Source organism: Phyllostomus discolor, chromosome 10 (genome assembly GCF_004126475.2).
Source record: "Phyllostomus discolor isolate MPI-MPIP mPhyDis1 chromosome 10, mPhyDis1.pri.v3, whole genome shotgun sequence".
NCBI lineage: Eukaryota > Metazoa > Chordata > Mammalia > Chiroptera > Phyllostomidae > Phyllostomus > Phyllostomus discolor.
In genome coordinates, this window is record NC_040912.2 from 9,197,776 (window position 1) to 9,224,955 (window position 27,180).

General features: G+C 63.4%; 1 protein-coding gene across 2 annotated transcripts in view; it reads right to left on the reverse strand.

Moving 5' to 3' along the window:
• Positions 1–2,230: 2,230 nt before the first annotated feature.
• MINDY4 (MINDY lysine 48 deubiquitinase 4) overlaps positions 2,231–27,180 on the reverse strand; it is a 97,290-nt gene continuing 72,340 nt past the window's right edge. The window contains exons 14-18 of one of the 2 annotated variants that reach the window (XM_028525941.2): positions 20,010–20,073; positions 17,517–17,678; positions 12,686–12,866; positions 12,064–12,142; positions 2,231–3,114 (exon numbers count right to left, since the gene is read on the reverse strand). In XM_028525941.2, the coding sequence (XP_028381742.1) occupies positions 3,066–3,114; positions 12,064–12,142; positions 12,686–12,866; positions 17,517–17,678; positions 20,010–20,073 (535 nt within the window). In that variant the 3' untranslated portion in view covers positions 2,231–3,065. Of the gene's footprint in view, positions 3,115–12,063; positions 12,143–12,685; positions 12,867–17,516; positions 17,679–20,009; positions 20,074–27,180 lie in introns of those variants that run through there. The other variant, XM_036010444.1, reaches the window with a different exon arrangement.

Here is a 27,180-nt window from a genome sequence, read left to right on the forward strand (position 1 = left end):
CCCCGGAAAAATGACGAGCAAACCCTCCTTCAGCCCTTGAGAAGGGCCAGGCCCTGCTCTGTGCGCTTCACACCAAGCGGACCCAGAGAGCCCCTGTTCCAGCTCTGGGAGGTGGACAGTTTGCAGACAGGGAAACTGAGGCCCAGGGAGCTTATGTCCAGTGCTCAGGCCACGCAGGCAGGGAGCAGGGGGTCAGCACCAGAGCCAGGCGTTCCGGCCCCGCTGCAGCCTCCCTGGGGTGACGCCTCCCTGCACGTGCCTTCTGCAATCCCTCACATCCCCACAGTCGCCCCCCGACACGGCAGGCTCTGCCGTAGAGCTCCTCAAACGTTAGTCTGACTCCCCCAAGGGTTCATTGAAATGCAGCTTCTGAGCCAGCGGGTCTGGCAGGGCCGCAGAAAGATGCCAGTGACGGGAGGTCCCCCGGAAGAGCTTTCCATTGACGAGAGAAGGGAGTGAAGTGTCGCCGTTAGACTGGTCTTCCTGCTCACACTGCTCCCCCCCAAACTGGGACTGATCTGCTTTCACCCCGAGACCAGGAAACGAAGAGTGGAGAAAAAGGGAGGACCCAGTGAGAGGTTATGGTAAGAAAGGACACAACCCCCCCCTTCCTACTGAGGTCGGCTTGTCTGATGGACCAGACCCCAGAGATGGCGGCCAAGTTCAGGTTCCGCCCTTGGGAGGCCACTCACCTCCAGGTCGTGGTTGGCTCTTTACCTTGAAGGAAAAAAGGGGACGTTACTTCAAGTTCAAGGCCATTAGGAAGGCTAAGGATCCTCTCTCCAGGAAAGTACACATATGCACATGTACCCAACGATTTTAATATAATGGGGGGGGCCGTGTACGGGCCTCTGAAGCTTACCTACAGCCTCCCTAGGAAGCCACGCACCCCGGAGGGCGAGCGCCCGCGGGCAGGGGTGCTCCGGCCTGTCTCGTTCCCGCAGGCTCAGACCTGCACTATGCGCTTGCTTACTCTCGCTTCTGGCCCGGGAGGGGGCGGTACCCGGCTTTGCTCATCCTCCATTCCAGAAAATTCCAGGCAAAGGGCGTCGAACCGCCTGTGTACCTGTGTCTTGGCTTCCGGAGAAGTGCTTTTCTAATTTGTCGGAGCTGGCCTTCTCAAACAACGCCGGGAATGTTTTCATTTCCCCGGCCCTGCCAATAGGACCTGGTCAAGAGGTTAAGTGAGTATCATTGAAAAGACAGCTTTCCTTCCAGGCTGATAAACAAGGCCGCTGCGAGGAAACCACCTTCCCCGCCGGTCACTCAGCGGGAGCGGCCCGGCCCGGCCAAGGAAAACAAATGCATAAACATTTCGGGGACATATAGGAAGCAGTTCTGCTGGACGCCCGCTGTGAATGGTCGCTGGAGTTTACACAGCCGCCCCGCTGGGGCCTCCGCACAGCCCGGACAAAGCGCTCCCTGCCCTCTCACTTCCCTCCGGGCCCCTCCCTGCCCGGCCGAACGCTGCCGGCAGTCGGTCGGTGGCAGCTCCTGCACAGCCCGCGAGAGCGCAGAACGAGCTCCTCTCCTGCGACGGACGGGCACCACCGAGGCCAGCTTTGCCCCCTGCTCTGCGTGCTCGAACTCACAGAGGAGGGGTCTCCTTCCAGCCAGCGAACTCAGAGCGAACGCAGCAGCCCCTGGGCCGCCTGCGTCCCGAGTCTCAGGGGCCACTCGGAGGCTGGGGACCAGCTGCCACCTGGTGTCCCCGGCCCTCTGGGGCTTCCTCCTGGGCAAGGGGCCATCTTGAGTTTGGCCCCCTTGGGTCAACACCCACCTCTGCGGGTGCCCGCAGCTCAGATCCCCGGCCCAAGCACTGGGCAGACACAGCAGGGACGGCGTGGGGCTGTGCTCCCGCAGGCTCTGCCACGCTGCCGCCCGCTGCTCTCACGGGACAGACTGCTGCTGGAGGCCGGGGCTCTGCCTCTGGGCGCCCGTCCTCAGTCCTGGGGCTGGGTTCTGACACCGCGGGCTCTCGGGTCTTTTCTGCCAGCCTCCGGTGCATTTCCACACTGCCTCCCACTCCTTTCGGAAATCGGCAGGGTCTGAATTAACAGAATGAAGGCGACTTCCCCTGCAGTTTTCCCTCCGTGAGTGACTGTTTCTCCCAGGCCCGCTGTTCCATCCCGGCCCTGGAACTTGAGGGTCCCCGCACACTGCCCACCCCCATCCTCAGCGGCTCCTGCACGTGCCGCACTGCAGACACACAGGGGACCACACCCAGTCCCTCTGCTCACCCCCACGCTCCTGCCCTCTGTGGCCACAAGGCCTCTCCCGAGAAGGTTCTTTGCCCCACGCCCACTCGGCCAGGCCCACCTAGCCTCCAGGTCCACAAGACTATCTTCTGGGGGCCCCGGGAACCCAGGCCTGCCCGAGATGGGTCAGCACGGCTTGTGACACCTGGCGCCTTGGACCCGGGTGTGACCAGAAGCAGTCTGGCTGGGCCAGAAGCACCACGCCAGCTCCCAGCCAGGAGCACCACAAGGCCAGAGGCTGTCACTTGCCTGCAGGGACCCTGGTAGGGGACATCGTAGCCCACAGGTCACCAGGGCTCTGGGGTCCCTCCACCCAGGACTGTTCCCACTTGAGCCATGAACCAGGCAGACCTGGTGGTTTCTCTGTGACAACAAAACACGTGAGTCTTGGCTCCAGCCGTGGGTTTGTCTCCTGTTTTATATAAAAAGCCGGCTCCCGGGAATGCAAGGGCCCAGGGTCCCACACCTGCTGACCAGAGGCTGGGCAAGGGGGTGGCCCAGGAGGGAGCAGGGCGCGGGGACCTGGGCGAAAGGCAGCAGCGGCCCCAGCAGCCGGCCTCCCTCCTGTCCCCAGCAGTCACAGCTCGGCTAGGAGGGGGCCGGCACGGCGGCGACACCCGGGCCCTCATCACAGTCCTGGGCGGGCCCTTCCTGGAAGGGGCAGGGCGGCTCCGGATGCTTCCGTGGCAGTGCTGGCCCAGGTGGGGGTGACGCCCTTCCGACAGACTCGTCCCTGAGGCCTGGGGCCCAGCTGTCAGCCCTGCGATGGGCGCTGGAGCCATAGGACACAGCCACCCGGACGCAGGCTCACAGGATGGGGTCTGAGCCGTTCCAGTTCACGGACGCCCCCTTCCACCTAAGAGCAGAGGGGCAGAAAAGGAGGGTCAGAGCTGCAGGGCCGCACAGGAGCCATCTCGGGCCCTCTCTCCCCTGAACGGCTCGTCTTGCTGTTTGGGAGGGGTCAGGTGCCGCCCCCCCGCCCCGGCTCCTCCACACGCACTCGCAAGCCTACACCCCAGGCCCTCATAGAACACAAAAGCCCTCAAGGCCCTGGAGAGTGGTGGAGGGGCAGGTCATTCATCACCGCTTCCTGCCACAGTGTTCACTGGGGACCCCCTTCGTGCGCGCCTGGCAGCGCGGGGCCCTCAGCTCACTCGAGGGGTCTTCACACATCTGAATCCCGCCACTTTCCGGGGTGCCTGATGGGGGCGTTTTAAAGGCACGTGGGAAGACCTAGATACGAAAAAACCCTGGCGCATTCAATGCACAGGAAGAGGTCTGGTCACTGGGGCCCAGACAGGTGTGGAGAGAGGGCGGCAGAGCGAGGGGAGGGGCAGGGCCGGCGCTGTGCCCTGTGAGCGCCCTGGGCTCTGCTCTACGAGTCTGGGAAGCTCACAAAGAGTTGTGGGCCGTTTAAGGCATGGATTTGCATTTAAAAAAATATGACACGCTAGGAAACACTGAGCATAATTTCACTGCAGTCCAGGCTTAGCCACAATTTAATAACAGTTCAGTTCCCAGACAGAAGTATTGTTCATGAGACCATGACATTTCTCAGGTGTGCCTTTAACACGTGGCATCATTTTCCTAAGACACCTCGGAGGACTCACCCCTCCAGCGGAGGGCACATTCCTGCAGGATCTGGCATCGGGCATCTCACACACACACACGCATCTCCTAAGAGTAACCGGGCTGGGAAACTGACATCACACACCTCCAGGGCGGTGCCAGCGCGCCAAGTTGGAGGTTGGGGTGTAGAGATGCGTGTTCACAGCACAGGGCCTGGGGAGGGAGGGAGCAGGCGTTTCCAAAACCTGAGGCTTTTCTTCAGGACAGAAGTCGACATGGTAACCGCCACAGAGGAGGAAGAAAGAGACGCTCTTCTCACTTCAACTGCACACGTGCACTAGAAAGTCCAGCAGCCCCGAGACCGGGCGGCAGCAAGCAGGAAGGGGCGGCGTCACTCAGAATGAGATGCCTGCACTTCACAACCGGAGCTCGGGAGCACCGAGGGGCTTCACCACAAACCCAGCACCCCCCATCTTCGTGAACAGCCCAGGCTCCCACTGCATTTCTGTCTCTGCTTCCTCGGTCCTCTGCCTTCTGTCTCTCTTCGCGCCTGTGCCTCGCTCCAGCTGCCACGTCTCTGTCCCTCGCTTTCCGGTCGAGAGGGACCCTCGTCGAGGGGCAGCGGGGTTCGTACGTGCACCCTGCTCTTCCGGCTCACGGCCCTCTCATGCCAGACTACCCCCTGGTATCCGTGAAGGCCGCCTGTCCCCCTGTCGAATGTTCTGCATGCTTTACACTGTCCCATTCCCCTTCAAATGAGCAAGACGACTCCTCATCATCTGGAGAAAACAGAGATCTTCGCGGCGCTTCTGTGCTTCTCGCTCCCGCAGAAAGGCGCAGTGCGGGAGACACCAGCACAGAGCCCGTTTGGAGACAATGGGTACTGCATGCCCCAGGCTCCACCCCGGGCTCTGTGGGGCTCGACCTCCCGTGACCACGGAGAGTGTGAGGATGCAACGGGCCGCATGGTCTGGACATGAGACACAGCCCTGCGCTATGCCGCACACACCAATCAGCGGGCCAAGAAATCTGGATCTGGTCCGTGTGTGAAAGCTGAGCCGCTGCCCCTGGTTCAAACGCTCAGCGAGAAGGGCTGAGACGGGTGGCTGATGGGTAACCTGCTCAGCCAGGGAGGTCACACAGTTATAGGGAACGGGTCCCTCCAACCCCAGCCATGTTCTCTTCAGTGTCACTGGGTAACGCCCCGTGACACTAAGACACGTCGCCCAAACGAGGATGCACTGGTCTTTGGCAACCCAGCCTTTCCTTCCTGCACAGCGGCTGAGCGGTGCCGTCCCCACACCTGCACCACTGCTCCCCGGGACCCTCCTCCGGTCACAAGCGCTCAGAAGCCAGTCTGGATGCGCAAGTGTCCCCCTACAACTCCAGGAGAGGTCTTCGCTGCAGAGTCGTTGCTGGAAGAGCTGCTTAGTGAGACGCCTTCCAGGCCTCCCCTGTGAAGAGAAGAGCCCCCTGGTAAGCGTCCACGGGCCCTGCCTTCCCTCGTCAGTCATGTAGTGCGAACCCACAGGGTCGGCCGCGCTGGCTCCCCTGGGTGTGGATGAAGCACGTGATTCTGCGGTGTCTGAGTGCATCAGACTTCCTCCTGAGCTGCTGGGCATCAGCACGGAGGTGCATCCAGGAATCTATCAGGGCCTGGGGGCAGAGCCACTTCAGCGGGACCCGTCAGCACCGTCACCGTGGCCACGGCTAGAAGTAGAGACACTGGGGCTGTGTCTAGAGACAACCGGACATGGCAGAAGAAGTCAGACTGGTCAGTGCCCATGCCCGCATGCACTGTTTGGGGCCAGAGGTTGACGATGTCCTCGGGTGGCTCTCGCTGGTGCAGGCAGCAGGAAGACGGATGCAGCTCTGGCCCACACAGCCGAGCGGTTCCGGAGGCAGGAGGGTGCGGAGCGCAGGACCCCAGGGGCGAGGCCGGCCCGCTGCGCCTACCGGGTGATAGTGCTTCAGCACTCCACAGCCGTGCCATACGGGGCTTAATGGACGCTGCCGGCAACTCAAGATTGTCCATTCTCTTTCTCTGTTCGTCATCTTTGCAGTTTTGAAGCATGTCATTAAAAAGCTTTTATTGTTCTATTAAGATTAGTAGGTAGGCATCAGCCTCTGAAAATCACTTAACCGACGTTTTGAGCACTAGGGACACACCCTAAGTCCAGACCCCAGAACGGCAAGTGAATGGGTCAGGGAGGAGAGTGGCGTTCTGTCCGGCCTGGCCCCGAGACCCAGATTGGAACGGGGCAACAACTGTCCACAGCAGGGTGGGTCCTCGCCCCCAGGCATGGCAAGAATGAGGGGACCAGTCAGAGACGGACGGGACCTCCTGTGTCCCTTTACGACCCACCCTCAGCCGGGCCAAGGCCCTCCCTCCCCCACGCCTCCCAGCCTGCGTCCTCGCCACTCGGCACAGGCAGACGGAAGCCCCCCCCCTCGGAGCGCCCACTCCGCAGACGTCTCGGATCCTGGCAGGACGGCGTCTGCGCTCAGTGCCGGGTGAGCCAGCCCAGCCCGTCGCTGCAGGAGCATGCCACGCCAACAGGCGCTTATGGCCAGGCTGCGGGGTTCACGCTGGGTTTTGAGGGTTTTCACAGAGGCACCTAACCCACCCCTCCCAGCCAACAGGTGCCAACGCAGGGAGAGTGTTGAAGCCCCAGAGAGAAGCAGTTTGCAGTTTACGAGGGAAAATCAAAGCAGAGACGTTTTAAAATTTGAAAGGACTGAGACATGAAACTCATACACGTTCAAAACCATTCCCGCCGGGGAGTGGGTCCTATGAGCCGAGACAGGGACGAGAAGGTGCCGTAGGGCCCAGCGAGACGGGGTGGACACCCTCCGATGAGGCACGGCACCCGGGCCCCGTCCGGCGGTAACCCAGGAGGAGGCTGAGGCTGAGTGTGGAGTGGGGCTTCTCAGCCTGCACACCCCCGACATTCTGGGCCACGTAATTCTGCCGCAGGGGCTGTCTGGGCACTGTTGGATACAGTGCTCCCTGCCCCTCTGCAGCTGCGACAACCAAAATGTCCCCAGATATTAACAAATAGCCCCTGGGGCGCAAGACCCCCGACTGAGGACCGCCAGCCCTGGGGCAGAGCTCCGAGGAGATGCCATGGTCCCTGGCACCCAGGCAGCTCGGCCTCGCACAGGCCCACCTCACAGCCCCACGGGAGGCCCTTCCACCAGGGCCACCACCACCACAGAACAGCGGTTACTGCCCAACCGAGGGTCAGCACCGATGACCCTGACTGCGAGGGAAGATGCCGGACAGAGCCTGTGTCAGCCAGGAGCGGGGGCGGGCCTGGTTTCGGCCTCGAGAGCTGACAGGTGTAAATACGGCCCATGTCCTCTGACTCACGCCGCTCTTCCGGACAACACCCCCAGGTGTAAGTTCCCTCCCTGGGCCCCACGGCCCCACGGGGGGGTGTCTCTCACCTGTGGCCTGACCTGCCCTCTGCCCTCTGCCCCCACCCTTCAGGATCAGACCCGGGACCCCGTCCAGAAGGGTTCTCTGGCCCTTGAGGGTCGGCCCTCAGCACGACTGCCACCCTTCCCCCAGCGGCAGTACTAGGGGCCTCCCTCCCCGGACAGGCTGTGAGCCCCGGAGGGCAGAGCTCGTCCGCTCGCCTCCATCCCTCCCTCGGCCCCTAGCCCGGGGTCTGAGCGTGGCGCCCCGGGTGCTGCTACGTGAACAGCCCCCCCGCGCCAGCTGCTCCTTGTGGAGCCCAGAACCCAGCGGGGAACCTTAATCTCTGTGCACACTGCCCTGCCCCTCCCCTTTGCCCCAGGCTGTCACAAAGCTCTTTCTGTGGCCCACAGCCACTCTCCTGTCCCCTGCCCTCTGCCTTCCCCCCTCGCACAGGTGTGAGCCCCCGGCGGTCGGTCAGAGAGGACGTGGTTACACCCTATCGACAGGTGGGAGAAGTCAGGTGACAGCAGAACCAGACCTCCTGGCGGCTGTGTGACGTGGCGGCACAGAGCAGGACCTCGGAGGCCGGGCTCTGCCCTGCGCGCCCCCCCCGCCCCCATCACGGAGCTCAGTGTTCTGCGAGCCCGTCCAGGTGCAAGGAACACCTGGGGCGGGTGTGTGCGTGAGTGCTGCGGGTCGGGGATCGGAGGAGGGCGGCTGGGGCAGTGGGAGCACCCGGGGAACCCTGCCACCGCGGGTGACCCTCAGGTGGGTGGGGGGCAGCCAGGGGGGCGGGGCACTGGGCTCTGGCCCTGGGAGGCAACGTCCACAGCTGAAAGTAATTACGTTTTCAGCTTCTCGCCTGAGCCTGCAGACAGAAACATCTGGGGCCCAGCCCGGCCCGGCTGTGAGCCGCGCCTCCCTCCTCTGGACTGCGGACAACCTTTCGTTTTCTCCACTCTCGCCGGGCTGGAGGGCTGGGAGCCGTCACCGTGTGTGTGTCTTGCTGGGCAATGACCCCCGGTGAGCCCGGTTCTGCTGAGATGGTCAGAGAACAGTGGGAACGGGGAGGGAGGGACGGGCCCTGAGACCCTGACACAGCGAAGGTAACAGGAGACGCTCGGAGGTGGAGGAGTGCGTCACACCAGACAGTGGAGACGACCCAGCACGGAGCCTGGGGATCGTTCAACTTAGGATGCTCTTCCCTGAAGGCAAAGCCCGAAGTCCGGTCTTGTGCAACGTTGCTACGGCAACAAAGCCAGGTGGTGGGAAGTTGCAGTGCCTGCTGAGTGACCTCCCACTGGGCTGGGACAGCTGGGGCCTAAACTCCAGGCCCCACTCGTGACTAGGGGTGAGGCCCAGGCACAGACCTCCACTCAGCAGGCCCCGTCGGTAAAGAGAAGGGCCGTGCCTGGTGGTGGGCGAGGGCCCTTCTGGGGGCCCGGGCCCGGTGCCAGCTGGCCAGGTGTGCTCCGTGCTGGGCCAGGGTGAGTGCCAGGGGTCCTTATGGGGCAACAGAGCTGGGTTTGAGGGTGGACGGTGCGTCTCTCCCTGGACCAGAGCAGAGTTGATTCTGAACTTGACTCCCACCTGACTGGGAGCTCTCTGAGAGCAAGAAGCAAGTCTTATCCCGCCATTCCTTCCACGGGGTTCAGTGCAGGGTTCCACAGGGTGGAAGCGATGGGGGGACCCGCCCGCCCACAGGCCGGTCCTGCGCAGCGAGCCCTGGCTGACCTCAGAGGTGACCCGAGTCCGGCCGAGGCACCGTACGTACCCCCTCCCTGCCAGGGCAAGGGCTTCCCACGGCAGCAGGAAGTGTCCCTGAAAAGGCAGGGCCCATGTCCAGAGGGTCCTCACTGACCTTGAAGTTCACTTTCCCAAGTTTCTCCCTTTGAACTGTTTGGGAATCTGGGACGAAAACAACATGCCGAAGCCTTTGTAATCCAACCCCTGGAGCGGGATTCCAGGGGGCCGGGCCCTCTGGTTCCCATTACTGCGGGTGTTATCTGATGGAGACAGACGGGGGGACACCCAGAGGCCCCACCCCGCCCACTCCACTTTTCCGGGAATAACGGCAGTAAGGCTGGGAAAGTTTCGCAGGTGCACCCTCTCCGCAGGGCAAGAGATGGGGGTGGCGGGGCAGGCAGGCAGGGGCTCCAGGACAGTCCTGGCGGAGGACGGAGCACTCACACCTGGAGGGCAGGGGCAGGCGGCCAGCGGGGCCCTGTGTGTTGCAGCGGGCCAGATGCGCCAGATGTGCCAGATGCACCAGATGCGCTAGACACAGGAGGGCTGGCACATCCACTGGCGACTGATCTCACCAGGCAGCCGGGAGGGGGAGGCGCTGCCCTTTTCGGACCCTGGAAGTGTGGTCCTCAAAGTGTGGGCAGGGACAGCAGCCCCAGCAGCACCTGGGAACTCCTCAGAAATGCACGTTCTCAGGCCCACGGCAGACCTACTTGACCAGAGCCCCTGGAGTGAGCGAGCCCCGGGACCTGTGTTTTAGTACGCCCTCCAGGGGGTGCCTGCTAGGGCCCAAGACCACGCTCCAGGGCAAACCTTCCCGATGGGGGAGCCACAGCCAGACGCCAGTGTACTGGACCATCGATCCCTCAAGCCACCGGGAGCTGGGTGAGGTCTGTGCCAACCGGGGTCCCCAGTCCGGGCCCCCTAACCCTGGGGGCTGCACAAATACGATGTCCCCTCTGTGGCAGGACCAAGCGGCACCGTCAGTGGAGATGCCAGGGCGCCGCCTGGCCCAAGCTCCTCGCCCAACAGTGAGCAGGGCCTGGGGCAGGGGCAGAGCGGACCACCTGCCCCATGCTGAGCCCCGCGCCCCCATGTGGCAGCCTCCCCCATCCTCTCCCTGTTCATCTCGTGGCATGAGGCCACAGTGGGGCGGGGCGGGGGGGCTGGAGAGGCCACCAGCCGCCAGAAGAGGAAGAGGTGCCCAGGCCCACAGTGTGTCCGGACTGAGACCCCAGACGGAGCGGGGCCCCAAGTCATTTTGCAGCACTTGCCATCAGGGCTGAGCCCAGGAAGTCCATCCCCGGGCCCCTGGAGGTGCTCATGGGTCCGGTGGCTGAAGCTTTCCCATGGAAAGAGGGATCCCTGCAGGTGGGGCAGCTGGAAAGGTTCGGGGTGGTGGGCCACCCCCAGGGGGGCTGCAAAGACAAACACCCTTCAGCAAGGGCCCCAGGGGTCAGGGAAGTGGGCGGAGCCCATGCCCAGGGTGTGGTTCCAGAGCCCTGCTCTACAAGCCCACCTGCAGGAAGGATGGCCCGTGGCCTCCCACCCCGTCCGACAGAAGGCGCCAAGACCAGTGTCACCTCCCTGCCCCGCTGCGTGCCCTGCTCTCATCACTCGGAATGAGTGTCCCTTTGTACATGAAAGCGACCTGCACGTGCCTGTAATCCTCCTGATGAAAGAAATGCCGGCATATGACCCCACAGGAATGCTTCGTCCCGGGCCCAGGCGGGTGGGCAGGCGGGCAGATGGGTGAATGGATGAGGCCCAGTGGGGAAGTCTCAACATGGCCCAGGTCCTCTCCCTGCACACATGGTGTCTTTTTTCTCTGTGCAGCTCCATCCAAGGGCCCGCTTGCCTACCAGTCGGCAGCGCCCCTAGGTTCCGGTCGAGCCGCCTGGATCTCAGAGCTGCAAGGCCTCGGCCATCACCCCATCTCTGCACCCCAACCCTGATCACTTCACAAACTGGAGAACGGAGGTTCGCCTGACGTCCCACTGACTCCTGAGTGGCTGAGACAACAGCAACGAGCGCTGCTCACAGAGTGCTCGGTGGCAGCCCGGCAGCTGCAGCACGCTGGGAGCCAGGCCCTGCCACGACCCGCGCTGCACAGAGGACCAAACGAGGTCCAGAGAGGCCAAGTCCAGTGGCTCTCAGCCGGCAGGGGCCAGGCCAGGATTCGCACCCAGGTGGCCTGGCTCCAGAACCCACGCTCATGGCGCCTGCACATTGCACTGCTTCTCCCAGAGCAGGCGATGGGATCCAGGCTCCTCCTTCCCTGGCCTCCCCCTCCCACCACACCCAGAGGCCTCCCAGTCACCACCCCAGGGCTCAAGGAAGGGCCTCGCAGAGCCCAGGAACTTCCCACCGCTCCAAGCACACCACCTTCCATCTAGGGTGCCGCCCCAGCCCTGGGGCCCTGCTGGAGAACTCAGGGGTAAAGTGAGCCCCAACTCCCCCCCGAGTCTGGGCAGCCCCCATCTTGGCCTGAATGTCAGCCTCCAGTAAACACTGGGGGGCTGGGTTAGAAGAGCCAGGGCCCCCCTCGCCTGAGGCTAAGGGACGCCTCCACCCAGAGGGCCCGACCCACAATGGCAGAGTGACCGCGGCCGCTCCCCCTGAGGCAGAGGGTGCTGCTGCTGCTCCAGGAAGCCGGCCCCCAGATACAGGTTGGGTGGGCCGGTCCTGACCACCTTCCTGTCCTGCTTAAGACCCCCCACACCTACCCCCAGGTAACCTTACTGGTCCTTCCGCCTCTGAACCTAACAACACTCCCCACACTGGATGGCTGCTGCCCTGAGCAAGCAAGGGTCTCAGGGCCCCCCTCACCCCCAGCCCCCAGCTCAGGGACATCTTCAGAAGCTGTCCCCCCCACAAACGACACCCTTTTCCACTTAGGCCAGGGTGATCACAAAATACTCCATACAAATAAGCCCCAAACACTGTGTCTTTCCAAGGAGGCCCACGTCCTCTGAATTGGGGCATCTTCCCCCCTGCAGCCCACACCCCCACACTCCTGGCCACCCAGGTGCGGCTCCTCAGCCGGGGGCAGGGGCCCTCACTCACTTGGTCCTGATGCAGAGCTCGAGGGGTGGGATGAGGTCGAGGTCGCTGTCTCTGTTCTCAGGGACAGTCTGGGTAGTGTCTGGGGAGGCAACAGAGGCACACTCTCAGGCCAGGGCTGAGCTCACCCTGCGGTCCCACTGGCAGCCCCCCTCCTGGGACCCGCCTCTTCTGGCACCTGCTCCTCCTCTCGCCCTAGGGGCCCCCTCGTTCCTGCCCCTCAGTTCTCACCGGCCTCCCACCTCCAGTCTCCACCCCACCCTCCTGCCCCAGCTTCAGCTACCGGAATTCCATGTAAAAGACATCTGATCCCATCGCTCCACTGCTCCAGAACCTCCCAGGGCTCCCTGCTGCGTAGAGAATGAACCCCAAACTTGTTGGCATGGTACTCCAGGATAATGCACACTCTCAGGCTCTCCTCACACCACAGCACCGTCAGCTTCGTGGCCCAGCTCTGGCTCCCAGCTGCAGGAGGACCCTGGCAACCGCCTGCCACCCCCCGTCCTGACACTCAGTGAGTCCGCACTGCTCTCTGCCTGCCGTGCACAGGTGTGCTAGGGCCTGTGTCCCCCCCGGTCTGGGGGCTCCCCGAGGCCGCACGGGATGGGGCGGGGAGGCGGCGCACCGATGGTCAGCCGGATCTGCTCCTGCTGGTTGGCCAGGCCGTCGTAGTAGTACAGGTCGAAGAGCCTCTCGGTCCGCCAGTCTCGCAGGAGCTCTGGCTGCAGGCTGAAGAGGACGCTGAAGTGGCTCTCGCTGCACACCACCCAGACGGGGAACCGGGGGGTCTTCAGGAAGCAGCCGACCTGGACGGGGGGAAGAGAGCAGGGATGTCTGAGCATCTCCTGGCCACGCCCGGGGCTGGCTGACCTCAGGGGCCCGGTTGGAGATCGTGACCTGTGTGTGATGCTGGGGTCCCTCCTGCTGCTCACAGATGCAGCCCGACTCCCAGAGCTGTCCCCGCTGGCTCAGCCTGCTGCTCGCAGGGCCTCTGCCTCACAGGCAGCCCAGCGGAGATGCTCAGTACGGAAGCCCATCGCCACCTGGCACACGGAGCCACCCGCCGGCCGCCCTAGGTCCTTCATGCCCAGCCTGCCCTGCCCGGACAATGAACGACCTCCTGAACAGGCCTCCCCCACCCTGCCCTGCCCGCCTGGTGGCCCACGGCGCCTCCCACCAGTCCTCAGACTACCCCAGCGTGCCGAGCACCGGTGCCTATGCACCCGCAGGGCACGGTCTGGAGGGCTGGCACTCCTCTCCACCTCCACAGGGTCCGGCATCACCCAAACCACCCAACCAGGGGGCACCCATCGCCAACTCGAGCCCCCACCTGGGAGGTACTGGCTAGCCCCTCCTCTGGCACACGCATCACTGCCTCATGAGGACACGTCTGCCTGCCACCCGCACCCTGGGCTGGGGTCTTAGCACCAAGCAGGGGCACAGTCAACATGAGCGAATGTTTGATGAACGAGGGTCCTCCTGGGTGAGGTGGATGAGGGACTTGGAGCCACGGGGAGTGGGGGGAGGCCTGTGGGTGAGCAGTCAGTGGTGACGCCAGGGACCCATGTCCAGAGACATTCAGGGAGCAGTAAGGCACACTAGGGAAGGCCAGCAGGGTGGGGGGATGGGGGCTGGCACTTTCCCCTGGCCAGGCTCTCCCTCCAACGTCCCTGGTAGAGGGCCCTGCTGCTCTCACTGCCAAGGGGGGTCACTGCCTGCGCGCCCCTCGGCCCACTCTCCCTACCCGTGGACCCTGCCTTCCCTACGCCGGCCCGGGTTTATTCAGTGCATACATGCCCCGGGCCGGGCGGGACTGACTCTGTCCTAAATCCCTACCAGCCCCAGGAGATGTTTGCTTGCTCAGGTATTTACAGCCGCAGCCTGTGGATTAAGGAAAGAATGGGAATTATTTTTCCAGTGGGGAGAAGGGCATACTTTCCCTGGGGCCTGTCACGGAAGCGTGGCCCTCCTCAGGCCCTCGGAGCCCGGCGGGAGCGGGCTCTGGGCGACGGGAGGGGCTGAGCAGAGCACCCTGGGCCCGTCCCTGGTGCAGGGCTTGCTCTGGACAGCTGCCGCCGCCAGAGGGTGGGAGGGAAACCTTTACAAGGTGGCCCTTTTCTCTCCACCCGAGCGCCCTGTCCCCACTTGGCCTGTCGGGCCCTCGCTCCGGCCCCGTGTGACATTCAGACGTGACTGCGGAGCCCGCTCCTCAGTGGGACGTGGGAATTAGATGTCTTAGAGGACGTGGCTGGACGTGCCTGAACCCCACCGCCAACTTGGCTTCTGCTCCAGGCTCCAAAGAGGCTTTTCTGGCAGGGGCGTCACCTCGAAGAGGGAGCCCCGAAGGCTGGGGACCCGGGGCTCACTCACGGCAGGAGAAAGCCGCGCAGCCGCCCGGAGGCAGGCGTCTGCATGGTCAGCCACCCTGAATTTTCCAGCGGAGGGACAAAAGGGCAGCTTGCCATTTATACAGCAGTCAAAAGATTAAAGTCAAAAAAAGCTGCCCAGGGAGTTTATAAATGAGCTTTCTCATTCAGGAGCCTCTTCCAAGTGGGTGACATTTTCCAAAGAGGAAGTTTCCTTCCTTGGATTCTGGGGTAGCTGACCAAAGGCCCGGGGCGTGGAGGCGGGGGCGGGGCGTGTTTCCTCCACTGCCGGCGGAAGCTTTCTGCTGGTGGGGGACCAGCCGCAGCACAACCTCGGACTACTTTCTAAAGCGGGGGCTCAGGTCTTTGAGAGGTGGGGGAGGTGCAGCCCTAATGGAAAAGGGCCCACGGGTGATTGCAGGCAGGGCTACAGTCTCCCATCTCCAGGGACACCGTGCACCAGCAAGGCCTGTGCTCGGGTCCGAGGCACCGCGCCAGGCCACGGGGACACGGCAGTGAAGGGCGCGAGAACAGCCTTGTCCTACGGCGCCTACCAGGAGAGTGGGGAAGGCAGGCGGCAATCAAATAACCCTGCGGGAGCATTTCCGCTGCCTTCCACTGAACCTGAGTGGAAGTGTATCTCCAAATACAGGCACATCCCGAGGCCCTGGGAGCTAGGTCTTCGACATACAAGTTTGGGGGGGACACACAATTCGCCCGTGAACAGCCGTAACAGTCTCGGAGACCCAGAGGGTGCTAAGCAAAGGAATGATGTGATCGGATCCACTCTCTAAAAGATCGCGCCACAGAGCCAGGACATGGAGATGGTGGGGACGGGAGCCCCAGACCAGCGGGGCTGTCTCAGGTGCCCAGACCAGCAGGGCTGGCGGCTCAGACTGGGGGAAACAGACTCAAGAGACAATGTAGGGTGGGAGCCGTGTGGTCCCCTGAAGGACTGGACGTGCTCCTGGTCTGGGTGACAGGACAGACGGTGCCGTGTGTGGAGCGGGGGACATGGAAGAAGGTGGAGCTTGCTGCAAACCCGGCTCTGTCTTTGCTGGGGTCCCTTCATGGAGACTGCAACAGGCGCCCCTTTCAGGCAGGGGAGAAGCACCGGACTTAACGCCCGGTCCCATGCAGTCCTTCCCAGGCCTGTCTGACCCCCTCACCGTGACCACCACGAGGAGGTGGCCTTCAAGCTGCTGCCTACATTGCAGCCTACGCCTCACTGCTGAGCCCCGGGTGGTGGGAGTGAGGGGGAGGTGTGGTGGGCAAGGCTGGACCAGCGGGGTCGCAGGTGGCTGGGGAAGGCCCCACAGTGCCAAGGCAGGGGCACAGACGCCATGCTGCTGTGTGGGGTCAAACTGCCTCCCAGTCCCCCGCCAAGCACACGACCCAGGCGGGGGTCTGTGCCGACCTGAGGGCTCCCATCTTTGTGAGGCCTGAGTTTCCTTGACCCGCATCTCACTCCAAGGGAAGGACGGCCCTCCCTGCCCCCGCCCGATATTCTCGTCAGCCGCCCTCTGCAGACCAAAGGAAACCGTTGACTCGCCGGCCAACGCCCTCAGCTCAGGAATGGAAGCAGGGCTCACGGCGTGGAAGCCGGGGATTCCGCGAGCGCCGCCAAGGTTACCCTCTCGGCCTGTGGAATCCGAGCCGCATGCTTGCAGAGCCCACCCAGGGCCTGGTGCTCGGGGCCCTGCTGCTTCTCACAGGCCACGTGGCCGCATTCCTGGGCTTCTCCCAGCATCAGCAGACCTGGGACGGAGCCGTTATCATTCCTTCCCACTCAAGCGCTTGGAAGCCCCAGGTCTGCTTCCTGTCCATGGGGGTGGGGGTCACCCAGCGGGGACAGCTGGGGGTGGGCCACGCCACACGGCCCATGGGCGATGGGACAGCACACCCGAACATGTGATCAGGTGAGAGGGGCACAATGAAACAGCCCCCTTCCTTACAATGCCAGGCTCTGACCGCTCTGGCAGTCCAGGTGCCCAGCACTCTGAGTGTGCCCTTGTGTCACTGCATCCCTGGCTGTGGGGATCCACAGTGAATGCGGCCCATCCAGACCCTCCGAGAACCGTGCAGGGCAGCCACCGTGCAAAGAGCTCCCGCTGCCCTCCTGGGGCAGCTCCTGTGACACAGCCCGCCGGGGAACACCGTCCTCCCCGAGCACGCGAGAGCTGAGGCTCCCAGCAGGGCCTGGCGCTCCCCTGCCCACATTGCCCAGAGGCATGGTCACACTGTCCCCTGTCCAGCTTCCCCGGGGCCCCACCCCGCCCACGACCCTGGCTACAGTGAGAGGGACCGATCCACTAGCAAACAGACTGAGGGAGGCCTGGTGCAGGTGGAACTGTGTCTCCCAAAAATACATGTTGGAGTCCTGGCCCCCAGGACATCAGAGTGCGACCGTATTTGGGTTGCTCTGGACACAGCAGTTAAGAGGATGAGGTTAGTGGAGTGAGGTGGGCCCTTAATCCAACAGGACCCACATCCGTACAAGAAGAGGACACGACACAGAGGGAGAAGGCGGCCACGGGACGACGGAGGCAGGGGCTGGGGTGACACAGCAATAGGCAGCAGAGCGCCGAGGATGGCTGGCGAACACGAAAAGCTAGAAGGGACGAGGAAGGCTTCTCCCTGCGGGTTCTGACGGAGCGTGGCCTTGCCGACGCTTGACTCGGGGCCTCTGCCGGGAGAGCCTGTGCCCCCCACATGTGAGATGATGCATTTGTGTTGTTTTCAGCCACCGGCTGGTACCACAGTAGCCCTAGGACACTAACGCAAGGTCTGTGTAACTCCAGGTCCCCTGTCCCTGGAGAAGGCCCCCCCCACCCACACACACACACGACAGAGGCAGCCACCCTCTGACCTGCGATCCCACCATAAGCCCCCGGAAGTCCCTTTCCAACAGCCTTTCCCAGCACGTGGTACCAGCTGGCTCCGGGCGTGAATCTACAGCGAGGCACCCGAGGGCAGCGAAGCCACACTTCTTCCCAGACCCCCCCGCCGTGAGAGGGACCGGACCTGGACTCGAGCCAGCTCTCCCTCCCCGCCTCCCCTCAGTCCAGACCCCCATGCCCCTCCTGCTACCTGGCACACGTCGTAGTGCTCAAAGAGAGACAGGAAGCCGACGTCGCTGCGGGCGGCGATGCCTTTGAGCAGCGTGACGCTCCCGTCCCCGGCGTCCAGCTCCACCACGTCGTTGAAAACGTTGGACACAGCTCTCCCGGTCAGCAGCAGGTTGACCAGCTCCTGTTGACGGGACGATGGGAGGGGCTGGTCAAGGCGAGCTGGGGTGTGAGGGAGAAAGGTGGGAGAAGGAGGGAGAGTGGGGAGGGAGGGAGACCACCATCGGAGGGGCTTGGACTTCAGCGACCCCACAAGCCCTGGGGGAGAGCTGCCAACCCCACTCTGGGCACTCGTCCAGCTTTCCTCCGAGAGTGTCCATCGAGCACAGTGTGAGCCAGGCCTTGGCGGGGTGGGGGTCCTGCTAGAGGGAAGAATGACCCTGACCTTGGCTGCCGGGGTCCCCGTGGGGCTCAGGTGTGTGCCTGCATGGCACAGAATGTGGCTGGGGCTCCAAAGCCGGGGCGCAAGGCACTCTGGGCCCAGATGGACACTCGACCACATGACTGGTCCCAGCAACTTGTGGAGAAGTAACATTTGGGTGGGTCTTGAAGAAGGGTAATTTCTTTAATAACCTATTTTATTTTGAACCCATTTTAGACTTAAAAGCAGTTGTAAGAATAGTACAGAGAATTCCTGTGTACCCTTCACCCAGCTTCCCTCGGTGATAACATCTTACATAACCGGAGGCATTTACATAACCAGAGCACATTAGCAACGCCAGGAAATGGACGGCGGTGCCCATAACTCAGTCCCGGGCCTTGCTCAGATCTCGCCGGGGGTGGCGGGGTCTTCGGGAGGGGTGGGGGAGCAGAGGGCAGTCGCCGCAGGGAGGTGGAGGCCGGGAAGCCCCTGTCCGGGCCCCAGCTCTGTCCCTGCCTTCGTCAGCTGTGTGGGATCAGGGTTCAGGGGCCACGGGGCTTCTGCCTCACGCCGACAGGCCAACCAGCCTGCTGACCCCCGAGACAGGAGATGGTGCATCGGGGTGACTAGAAGAGCCTTTCCTCACGCAGAGCGTCTTAGGGGTCCAACCTCCTGTTAGGAATGGGGAAACTGAGGCTCACAGATGGGAGAGGACGTGCCCAAGTCACACGGCTGGCTGGGGACAGAGCCAAGCTCCCACCCAACAGTTCCGGCTCCCTGTCCTGTGTCCCTTCCCTCCCCGCTTACTGGTTACCCTCAAGGCACCACCTAGCCAGCCGAAGACTCGAGACTAAAGGTGGCTGCCAGGTGCCGGCCCGACCACCGAGAAGAGGTCCGAGTGAGCCGAGACTTGGAGCTTGGGCAGGTAGGAAGGCCCCCTGTCCAACCTACATCCAGCCTGGCCTGGCGCGTGCGTGAGGCCCACACCCGGCATGGGAACGGCCCTCCCACCCTTCCTCTGGAGGGCAGAGTTCACAGAAGGGCTTCCCCTGGACCGTGGGAGCGACGCCCAGCTTCTAGTTCCCTCTGCCACCAAGACCCCTGCTCCAGTACCAGGGAGCGGGGCTCCGCTCCGACTGCACAGGGGTACATCAAGGGGCCGCGCTGTATCCTCACAAAGGAGGTGAGGGGTCCGGCTCAGGGATACCGCCCCCCGGGGAGCAGCGGCTGCTAAAAGGCCCATCCTCATCCAGTGGGGTAGACTTTCCCAGCTGGTGTTCAAGGGGAAGGAGAGGGCTCCAGCTCCCCGTAGGGGGTGTGCCTCACCTCCCTCGGAGGGGGACGCCCCCTTGAAGTGGGGAGAGGCCCGCAGGCTGCGCCCCGCCCCTGCACTCGCAATCACACGGTGGCAGAGCACAGGGGTTGTCCCGTCCCTTGCGACTCACAGAGCGGCCTGTGGGCCCACTGCCCCGCCCACCCTGGGGAGCCTGTTAGAAACCCAGACCCGGCTCCAGCCCAGACCACGGGTCTGAGCCTGCCCGTCAACGAGACCCTGGAGGGTACATGTGCACATGGGTTTAAAGAGCACGGGTCCAGTCCAGACACCTCGCCCCACAGGTGAGGGAGCCGGGTCTCAGGGACGGGGGGACATCGCCCCAGCTCAGTCCGAAAGTGAAATAGCCAGCCCGGCTCAGGACCCAGCCCCAGCTCGGGTCTGGCGCCCTCTGCACCCGCTCGGCTGCCCACCCTGGGCCGGACTGCTCTCTGCAGGCCCAGGGGAGCGCTCCCACGGGAAGCCAGGCACCCGGGGAGGGAGGATCAATGACAAACAGTTGGGCTCAGTGTCCCCCATCCCCACTTGAGGCCCCTAAGTGCCCCGTCTGTGACCAAGCAGAGGGCAGGGCTGCCGGAAAGACCTGCTCTGTCAAATATGGGGGCTGTGGCAGTCATCCCTCTGGCTGGCCTGGGGGTCCCCGTCTGAGCCATCAGCCTGAGCTGGCAGGGGCTGCAGGGGAGCCACTCAGAGGGCAGGCAGGGCAGAGGAGGGAGGGGAGAGGAGGGGAGAGGAAGGGAGAGGCGCCGGCCGCCCCTGACCTGGGTACAGTAGCTGTGTGCTCCGATCAGGTGGTTGGTGGGGACGTCGAAGTCCTGGCGGATGCTGGAAGACATGAAAAGAGCGGGGTCAGCATGTCTCTGCCCGACTCAGGCTGCTGGGCAAGCCCCGCTGGGTGGCCAGAGCTCCCGCGGGCTCCAGCTGCAGCCCTCTGCTCCGGGCCCTCCCTCGGGCTGGCGCCCAGGGCTCCTCGCGCCCCTGCACTCTCTCTAAGCGCGGCCTCCACTCTGGCCTCGCCGGGCCCCCTGCCCACGCAGCACAAAGGCCCCAGGGCTTGGCCTCCAACGTCCTGCCTTCACGTCTCAACCGTCACCGATGGTCAGGACTGGGGCCTCCTCTGCCAGCTTCTCCAGGGCCTCAGACTCAGTCTGGGAGTCTGTTAAGGGGAGGGATGGTCTAAAGTAACAGCTGCCACCGCCTGGCACAGACCTCGTACCAGGCCCTGCACACACGCCGTTCCCAAACCCTGGGAGAGGAGCACAGCTCAGCGCGGGGCCGACTCGCAGCCCAAAGCGCAAAGGCCCTTTGCCAGAAGAAACCCCCCCAACCGAAAGGAATGGGTTCCTGCTGCTGCACTGCTTTTACCTGCCCGAAGTCCCCTCCTCGGGAGACGAAGCGTCAGCGTCGGACAGAGCCGACCGGCGTGGACTGTGGACGGGCGGACAGAAGGGGAGCTGCCCTCTGCAGAACACACTCGGAGGACAGCAGTGCCAGCCCTCCAGCCCCGGGGAGGTAAGCGTCACTGGACAACAGCTCAGAGCGGTGACTCCAGGAAGGCGACGTGAGCCGGGGACCAGGCTCCCTCTGCTGCCCACACGGCCCTGGGTGCACGCGCCCACCCAGCCTGTACGGGCCCCTGGCCTCCTCCTTTACCCCCAGTGCACAGAGAGCGCCAAGAGGCGGCCCGGAGGCAGGAAGGGCTCCGCAAGCCTGTTTGTTTTTCCTTTCGGTGGAAGAGAAGGGAAACCTGGGCTCAATTTCATGCTCCAAATCTAAGGTCAGTCCACAGACCCAAAACACACACCATGGACCCTGTCTCCTTCCCAGACAAGTTTAGAAACTCAAGCCCATGACCTCTGCAGGAGAAAGGCTTTCTTGTGGCTTTTAATAAGCCTGGCCAAACGGGGCTGGGGTTGGAACCGCGAGTCCCGGCTGAGATCCACGGAGGCTGCCGGCGGCCAGGGGGTCTCAGGAAGGGCCATGGAGGCCGGCCCACCCGAGACAGCCCAGCGGGCCTGGGCAGGAGCTGGCCGGGGCACAGGTGGCCGAGGGCCCCACTCGGCCGGCGTGGGCCCAGGCAGAAGAATTGATGGAAACGGTCGCCGTGGTGTGCACAGGCATCTTCTGAAGAGAAGAAAATAACCCCAGAGGAGCCCGGGGCGGACCGATAAGCATCGCTGGCCCCGGGCCACGGGCAGCTCTCAGAAGCGGCCCGATCTCTGCGATCTCGCCGCCTCGTGCTCGCCCAGCGGGGCCGAGAGCCTGCGTCAGCCGAGAGCGGAGGGACAGGCTGAGAGGACAATGGGAGGAAACGGTAATTGCATCCTTAGGTGCAAACACGATGGGAAATTCAGCAGTGGGCTCAGATCTTAAAAGGGAGGGACAGCTGTATTTCACATCAGGGCGTTCGGGAGACGCCAGGGAGCAGCTTATGGCTTAAGAGATTTACAGCTTTGGCAAATCTCGGTGCCCAGACCTCCCTCCGGGGGAATTCCCTGGAGATCCGAGCGTTGAGGAGGAGCCCTTGAGAGGAGGAACGGCGGCCTCGCTTCTGCCGCCGGAGAGGAGGCAGCCCACACGGCAGGGCCGGCCCCAGGCCTGAGCGCTAGCCCCGTGTGACGGGTGGCCAGAAACCGCTCCTCCCCGGGCCTCGGGCTCCCCTGCTGAGGGGTCTGCACGAGATGACGGGCACTGTGGGCTGAACCGTGCCCACCAGAATCCGTCTGCTAAAACCCTAGCCCCGGTACCTCGGCACGTGACTGTACTGGAGACAGAATGTTTAAAAGGCGATTCGGTTAAAGGGCAAGCCCGTTAGGGTGGGCCCTAGTCCAATCCGCTTGGTGTCCTTTTCTTAAGAGGACATTTGGTGTCCTTTTAAGAAGAGGACATCGGGACACACAGAGGGACACCCGGGCTGCATGTACAGAGGAAAGACCACATAAGGACAGACAGACAGTGGTCATCCTCTGAGGAGACCAACTCTGCCCACACCTTAACCTTGGACTTCCAGCCTCTAGAACCGTGAGACAATATACATTTCTGTCATTCAAGCTGCCCCATCTGTGGCACTTGTTATGGCAGCCTTGGCAAACCAACACAAGGGACCTCCGACCTGTTTCCGACTCAAAGCCCTTTCTTCAAAGGACCCCTTGTGTGAAGGAGCCTGCACAGAACACATGAGGCAGGGCCGCTCTGGCTGGCGGCCGTGCGGTCCCGCCTTCCTCCCCCCTCGCCAGCCCTGGCGCCCACCCTGCCGTGAGCCCCCGGGTCTCCAAGGCCCTGGGAGCAGGGGGCTGAATCCCTGGAGGGCTGCCTGGGCTCCGAGGTCCCTATGCTCTCTGGGCTTCTGAGCAGCAACCTGGGACTGACAGCTGCCCCACTCTAGCAGGAAGCTCGTCCTTCTCGGGGCTGGACACCGCTGGCCCCAGGAGAACCCCGCACAGCCTGGGGACCCAGGAGCCCAGAGCAGTGGCCTACCGGGTTTGGGGTCCCTGGAAGCACAGGGCAAGGGGCGCCTGAGGGGACTTGCCCAGGGCACGGAAACTTACGAGAAGGGGTTGGGCCCTGGTTACCCTGCTCTCAGTTTTCTGGGGACCAAGGGCCAGCATCAGGACCAGTGACCGAGTGAGTGTCCAGTCCACCCACTGTCAGAGAGCTCTGCCCGGGGCGCCAGCAAGGGCCTCTTCTCCCATAGGCGGCCCCAGGACACTGTTGCCCAAGACACAGAACAGAGGCCGAGGTGCCCTCGGGGCTCAGCATTGGCAGCCGGGAAAAGGAGGCCCACAGAAGGGACAAAACTGGCCCAGTCACGGATGCCACCCCAGACCCAGCACCGGAAGCCAGGCCTGGTGTGTGGCTACCTCTCTGCACCCCACCCGCCGTCAGGTCTCAGAGCGGCAGGGGCCGCCACTGAGCAGCTCAGGAGGCCTGGGCCGTGAACCTGCACCCCACTCCTGCCAGTACACTGTCCCTCTACGGCCTGCGAGCCAGGAGGCCAGAACCACCGCTTCTGTGCTACTGATGGGGAAACCGAGGCCTGGAAAGGAGAAGGGATGTGTGGTCTCGCAGCCGCACGGAGTCAGCAGGCCAGGACCCTGTCCCCAACATCACCGTGTGGCCTGAAACACGTGGCGGCCAGGCAGGCTGGGAGCCCCAAAACCCCATTCCTGACAGGGGGCAGCTTGTCCCCCACCCGGAGGCTGGCCCACATGTGCCTGAACACTGGAATGAGTGGGTGAATGAATGCATGAATGAATGAATCTGAGCAATTCATTGGAACACTGTGTCTGTCCAAGTGGCCTAGAGACAGGGCTCCAGCTCACAGCCATCACCATTCACCTAAAACCACAGCCCGTGGGGCGGGTCCGTGGCCAGCTCAACCCTGGGCTGGCTGAGCGGCCTCGGGTAAGTTCCTGCCTCTCTCTCAGCTGTGTCTTCATGTTAATAAAGCCAGAGGACGGAAGCAGGGGGTCTCTGGGGACCTTCTGGGTTGTGACTCTGACATTTAAAACATCTTGCCTAAAATAGGCGGTAATTAACCTGGGAGGACCCGACCGGCCACCTGCCCCCGACCTGAGCTCTGGGACACCAGGCCCCAGGGGCACCACATCATCCCTCAGGGACAGCTCCTGACTGTCCTCCCAGCAGGCTCTCCCCTGGACACTGGACTGTCCACCACACTCCCCAGCCCGCGCTATAACCTCCAGAAGACAGCACCCCTCGTTTGGTGGGACCCCCATTCACCTCTGAGGACAGCTCCCATAGTGCAGAGCGTAGCTGGGAACAGCAAAGAGGACCCGGGCTGGGAAGTCAGGGAGCCCTGGATTCAAATCCAGCTGCTGACCAGTTGCTCCCCTCTCTGAGCCTCGGTTTCCCCCACCGGCCATTTGGGTATGATGATGCCACCTTCTACTGCAGGTTGCTGTGAGAACTGGGTAAGGCGAACTATATAAGGCGTTCGGTATTTGGTAAATATCGCTTCCTTTTTCCTACAATAACAGCAATAACAGCCACCAGCAAAGAAACAATGAGAGGTCACGATTCCTGCAGCCTCAGCCTTCCGTGCCAGGGCCAAGAACCCAGAGTACACAGAGGCCTCGCAGCCCTGAGCCGCTGAGAGGGAGCGGGCCAGGGCGGACACTGACTTTTCCCAGGAAGGCCGAGAGGAAGTGGGCGATGAGTCAGAACACCTGGAGGTCAGGCCCCCTTTGTCACCTGCACCGAGTGAGTGACCTTCAGCAAACTGCTTTCCATCTCTGAGCCTCGGCTATGTCACCCCCGACAGGGATAACAATACACAACGGCCTGAAAGTGCTGCTGCCGTTCGGACCGCAGGAAGGCCCGGCAAACTGCGGACAGCTCCACGGGAGCTGGAGAGGCAGAGGCTAGAGGGGGTCCAGGGGGCAGGGCAGGGTGCAAGGGAGGAGGGAGGAGAAAGCAGAGACGCCCAAGCCCTTCCCAAGCGGCCCTCCTCCTCACCACCCCCACCCCCCACCCCCATCTCCCCCACATGCTGGCACCTTCCTCCCAAACCAGACCTCGTGCCATTGTTCCCTGCCAACCCCCACCTCTGGTCTTGGCCTGCTCTGCTCCCGCTGCCTGCCAAAACCCTTCCTGCAAAGCCCCCAGGGCCCTGCTAAATGTCACTCCTTCATAAAGAGACTCCTCCCTCGCCCCGGGGCAGATGCGCCCCGTCTGTCCTTGGACGTCCCCTTCCTAGGAGCACCCACCAGCTGCTCTGCTCCTGCAGGAGCTGGGACTTTGAGGGCAGGTGACAGTGCTACTACCTGGCCCCGAGGTGCCCAGAACTGGGCTCCACACCTACAGGTGCCCAGCAAGGCTCGGCCGTCTGCGGGTTGCCCACGCCAGTCCTGGGGGAAGCCGGGCCCCGGGAGGCGTGCAGAGGCAGGGGGAAGGAAGCTTCCTCCCCGTAAAGTAGCAGCTTCTTGGAAACAGAGCTTCTTTCAACTTGCCTCTCCCTCCTCCCTAGGCCGACCGAACCCTTCGTGGAACAAAGAGGTGTAGCCTTTGGGTGAGTGGGTAGGGGTGCTGGATACGCTGAGATCAGGGGATGCCCCACCCCAGCTCTGCCACTGACCCTGGCGTGTCCCGAGCTTGGTCACCCGTCACTGTTGCCCTTCACTGCCCCACTCAGCCTGCAGTCTCGGTGTCTGTGGGCAGACGCGCTGCATCAGCCCCGCCAGCTGCCGCTCACTGGCCCTGACTCACCACGCCAGCAGCTGGGACCGGGGTGCTTTGGCCCAGACCACGCTGGCTGAGACTGCACGGAGAGCACCATACAGGGGACCGCCACCTGGTTCGTAGGGCCTATTCCCCTCTTCTCCCTCTCAGCAGGCGGACCTGGCCAAGCGACACCTGCCGCACGTCCCCCAGCCCAGGAAGGCCGATGCAGGCGCAGGGCCTGAGACCAGGGGCCAGGGGACTTGAGGGGTGCTGTCCACCACCCTGTCCTTAACCGCTCAGAGCCCCCGACTCCACACCTGCAAAATGGGACCATGGCCCTAGGCCAGTGGGCCTGTCCCTGGGGTCACCACAAGCTCAGGGTGGAAGTGAGGGCCACTCCCTTCGCCCCCCACAGGGTGAGGGACTCTCACAGGGAACCCCAGAGGGAGCCAGCCAGAGATCTACAGAAGGGAGCTCTGGTCACTGCACGGGGGCTGGGGCTTCCATGGAGGGGCCGGGGAGAGGGAGGAGGGCCAGTCAAGGGAACTGGGGACCGGGTAAGGTATCTGCCGCTTCCAATGGCACGCCTCGGGTCTCACTCCCACCCACCACCTTGGACTCTTGAAACGCAGTTGCTGAAAGTGATCACGCCTCCACCCTCATCGGAATCAAAATTAAAGGTGATTTGGAGTTCACTGAGGAAGTTCCTCCCCTTCCGTTTCCCAGCTGTAGTCAAGAGATCTTGGATGCCGGGTAGGAAGGGCCCTTAACCATCCTGTCCCGTTTCTCATGTTACCCGCGGGAGACCTGGGTGGCCGAGGCCAAGGGCGTCGTCCGTCAGGGCGGCAAAGCAGCTGTTGCCCCAGTGGCACGGGGGCGCCGGGCCCGGTGGCTGTGTGCGCCTCGTTATCCTGGGCTGCTAGAGCGCAGGCAGGTGAGACGGAGGGTGGGGGGAGCAGACACACAGCCTGCCTGCCTGTCCTCTCCCAGTAACACAGACTCATGGGGCCACCGTGAACCTGGGGTTCTGACCACAAACAGCCCCCGCCCGATCCCCAGCGCCGCACACCACCAGCCACCCAGCTTCCCCGCGGCAGCCGCTGGCTCTGCCAGAGCTGAGAGCTGTCACTGTTTTCTTGGTCCCTGCGAGGAGCCCGGGGGCCTCCACCACGGCCCAGGCCTGGCCCAGTCCCACACTCACAGCCGCCCTCCTGCTATGGCCCAAGTGGCCTGCTCCTGACCAGCCGCCCACCTCCTCCCCAGCCTGTGCGGTGGCCCTCTGCAAGTTTCGGCTGCCGTCCGGGCCAGCCCCTGAGTCACATGCCCCATGACCGTGTGACCCGGGCCTGGCCACAGTGCGGCGTCAGGGATGGGGCCACGGCTCCCAGCAGGCAGAGAAGTGCCGGAGAAAGGGGAGCCCGCCACACAAGAGGGCCCCCTGAGAACACAGCTGAGACGGAGGAAAGAAGGACGGAGAGGCAGAAGGAGGGGCATCAGGCCCCAAAGACACTGTCTGCGTCCCTGGGTCCGGCCTCTCCTGCAGCCCGTAGCTTCTGATATGACCAGTTAATAGGGTGGCCGCCTGCCCACACCGGCTAGGAACCGAGTTTCTGCCACTCGCCTCTGCGCTGCCAGCACCAACGGCTGGCTCTCGTTTCAGGGCCGTTCACACAAAGCAGCACACTGTGCTGCCCAGGTCGCTGTCACTCCCTTGGTTGGCGAGGACCAGATAGCAGCAGAGCTGCCCTC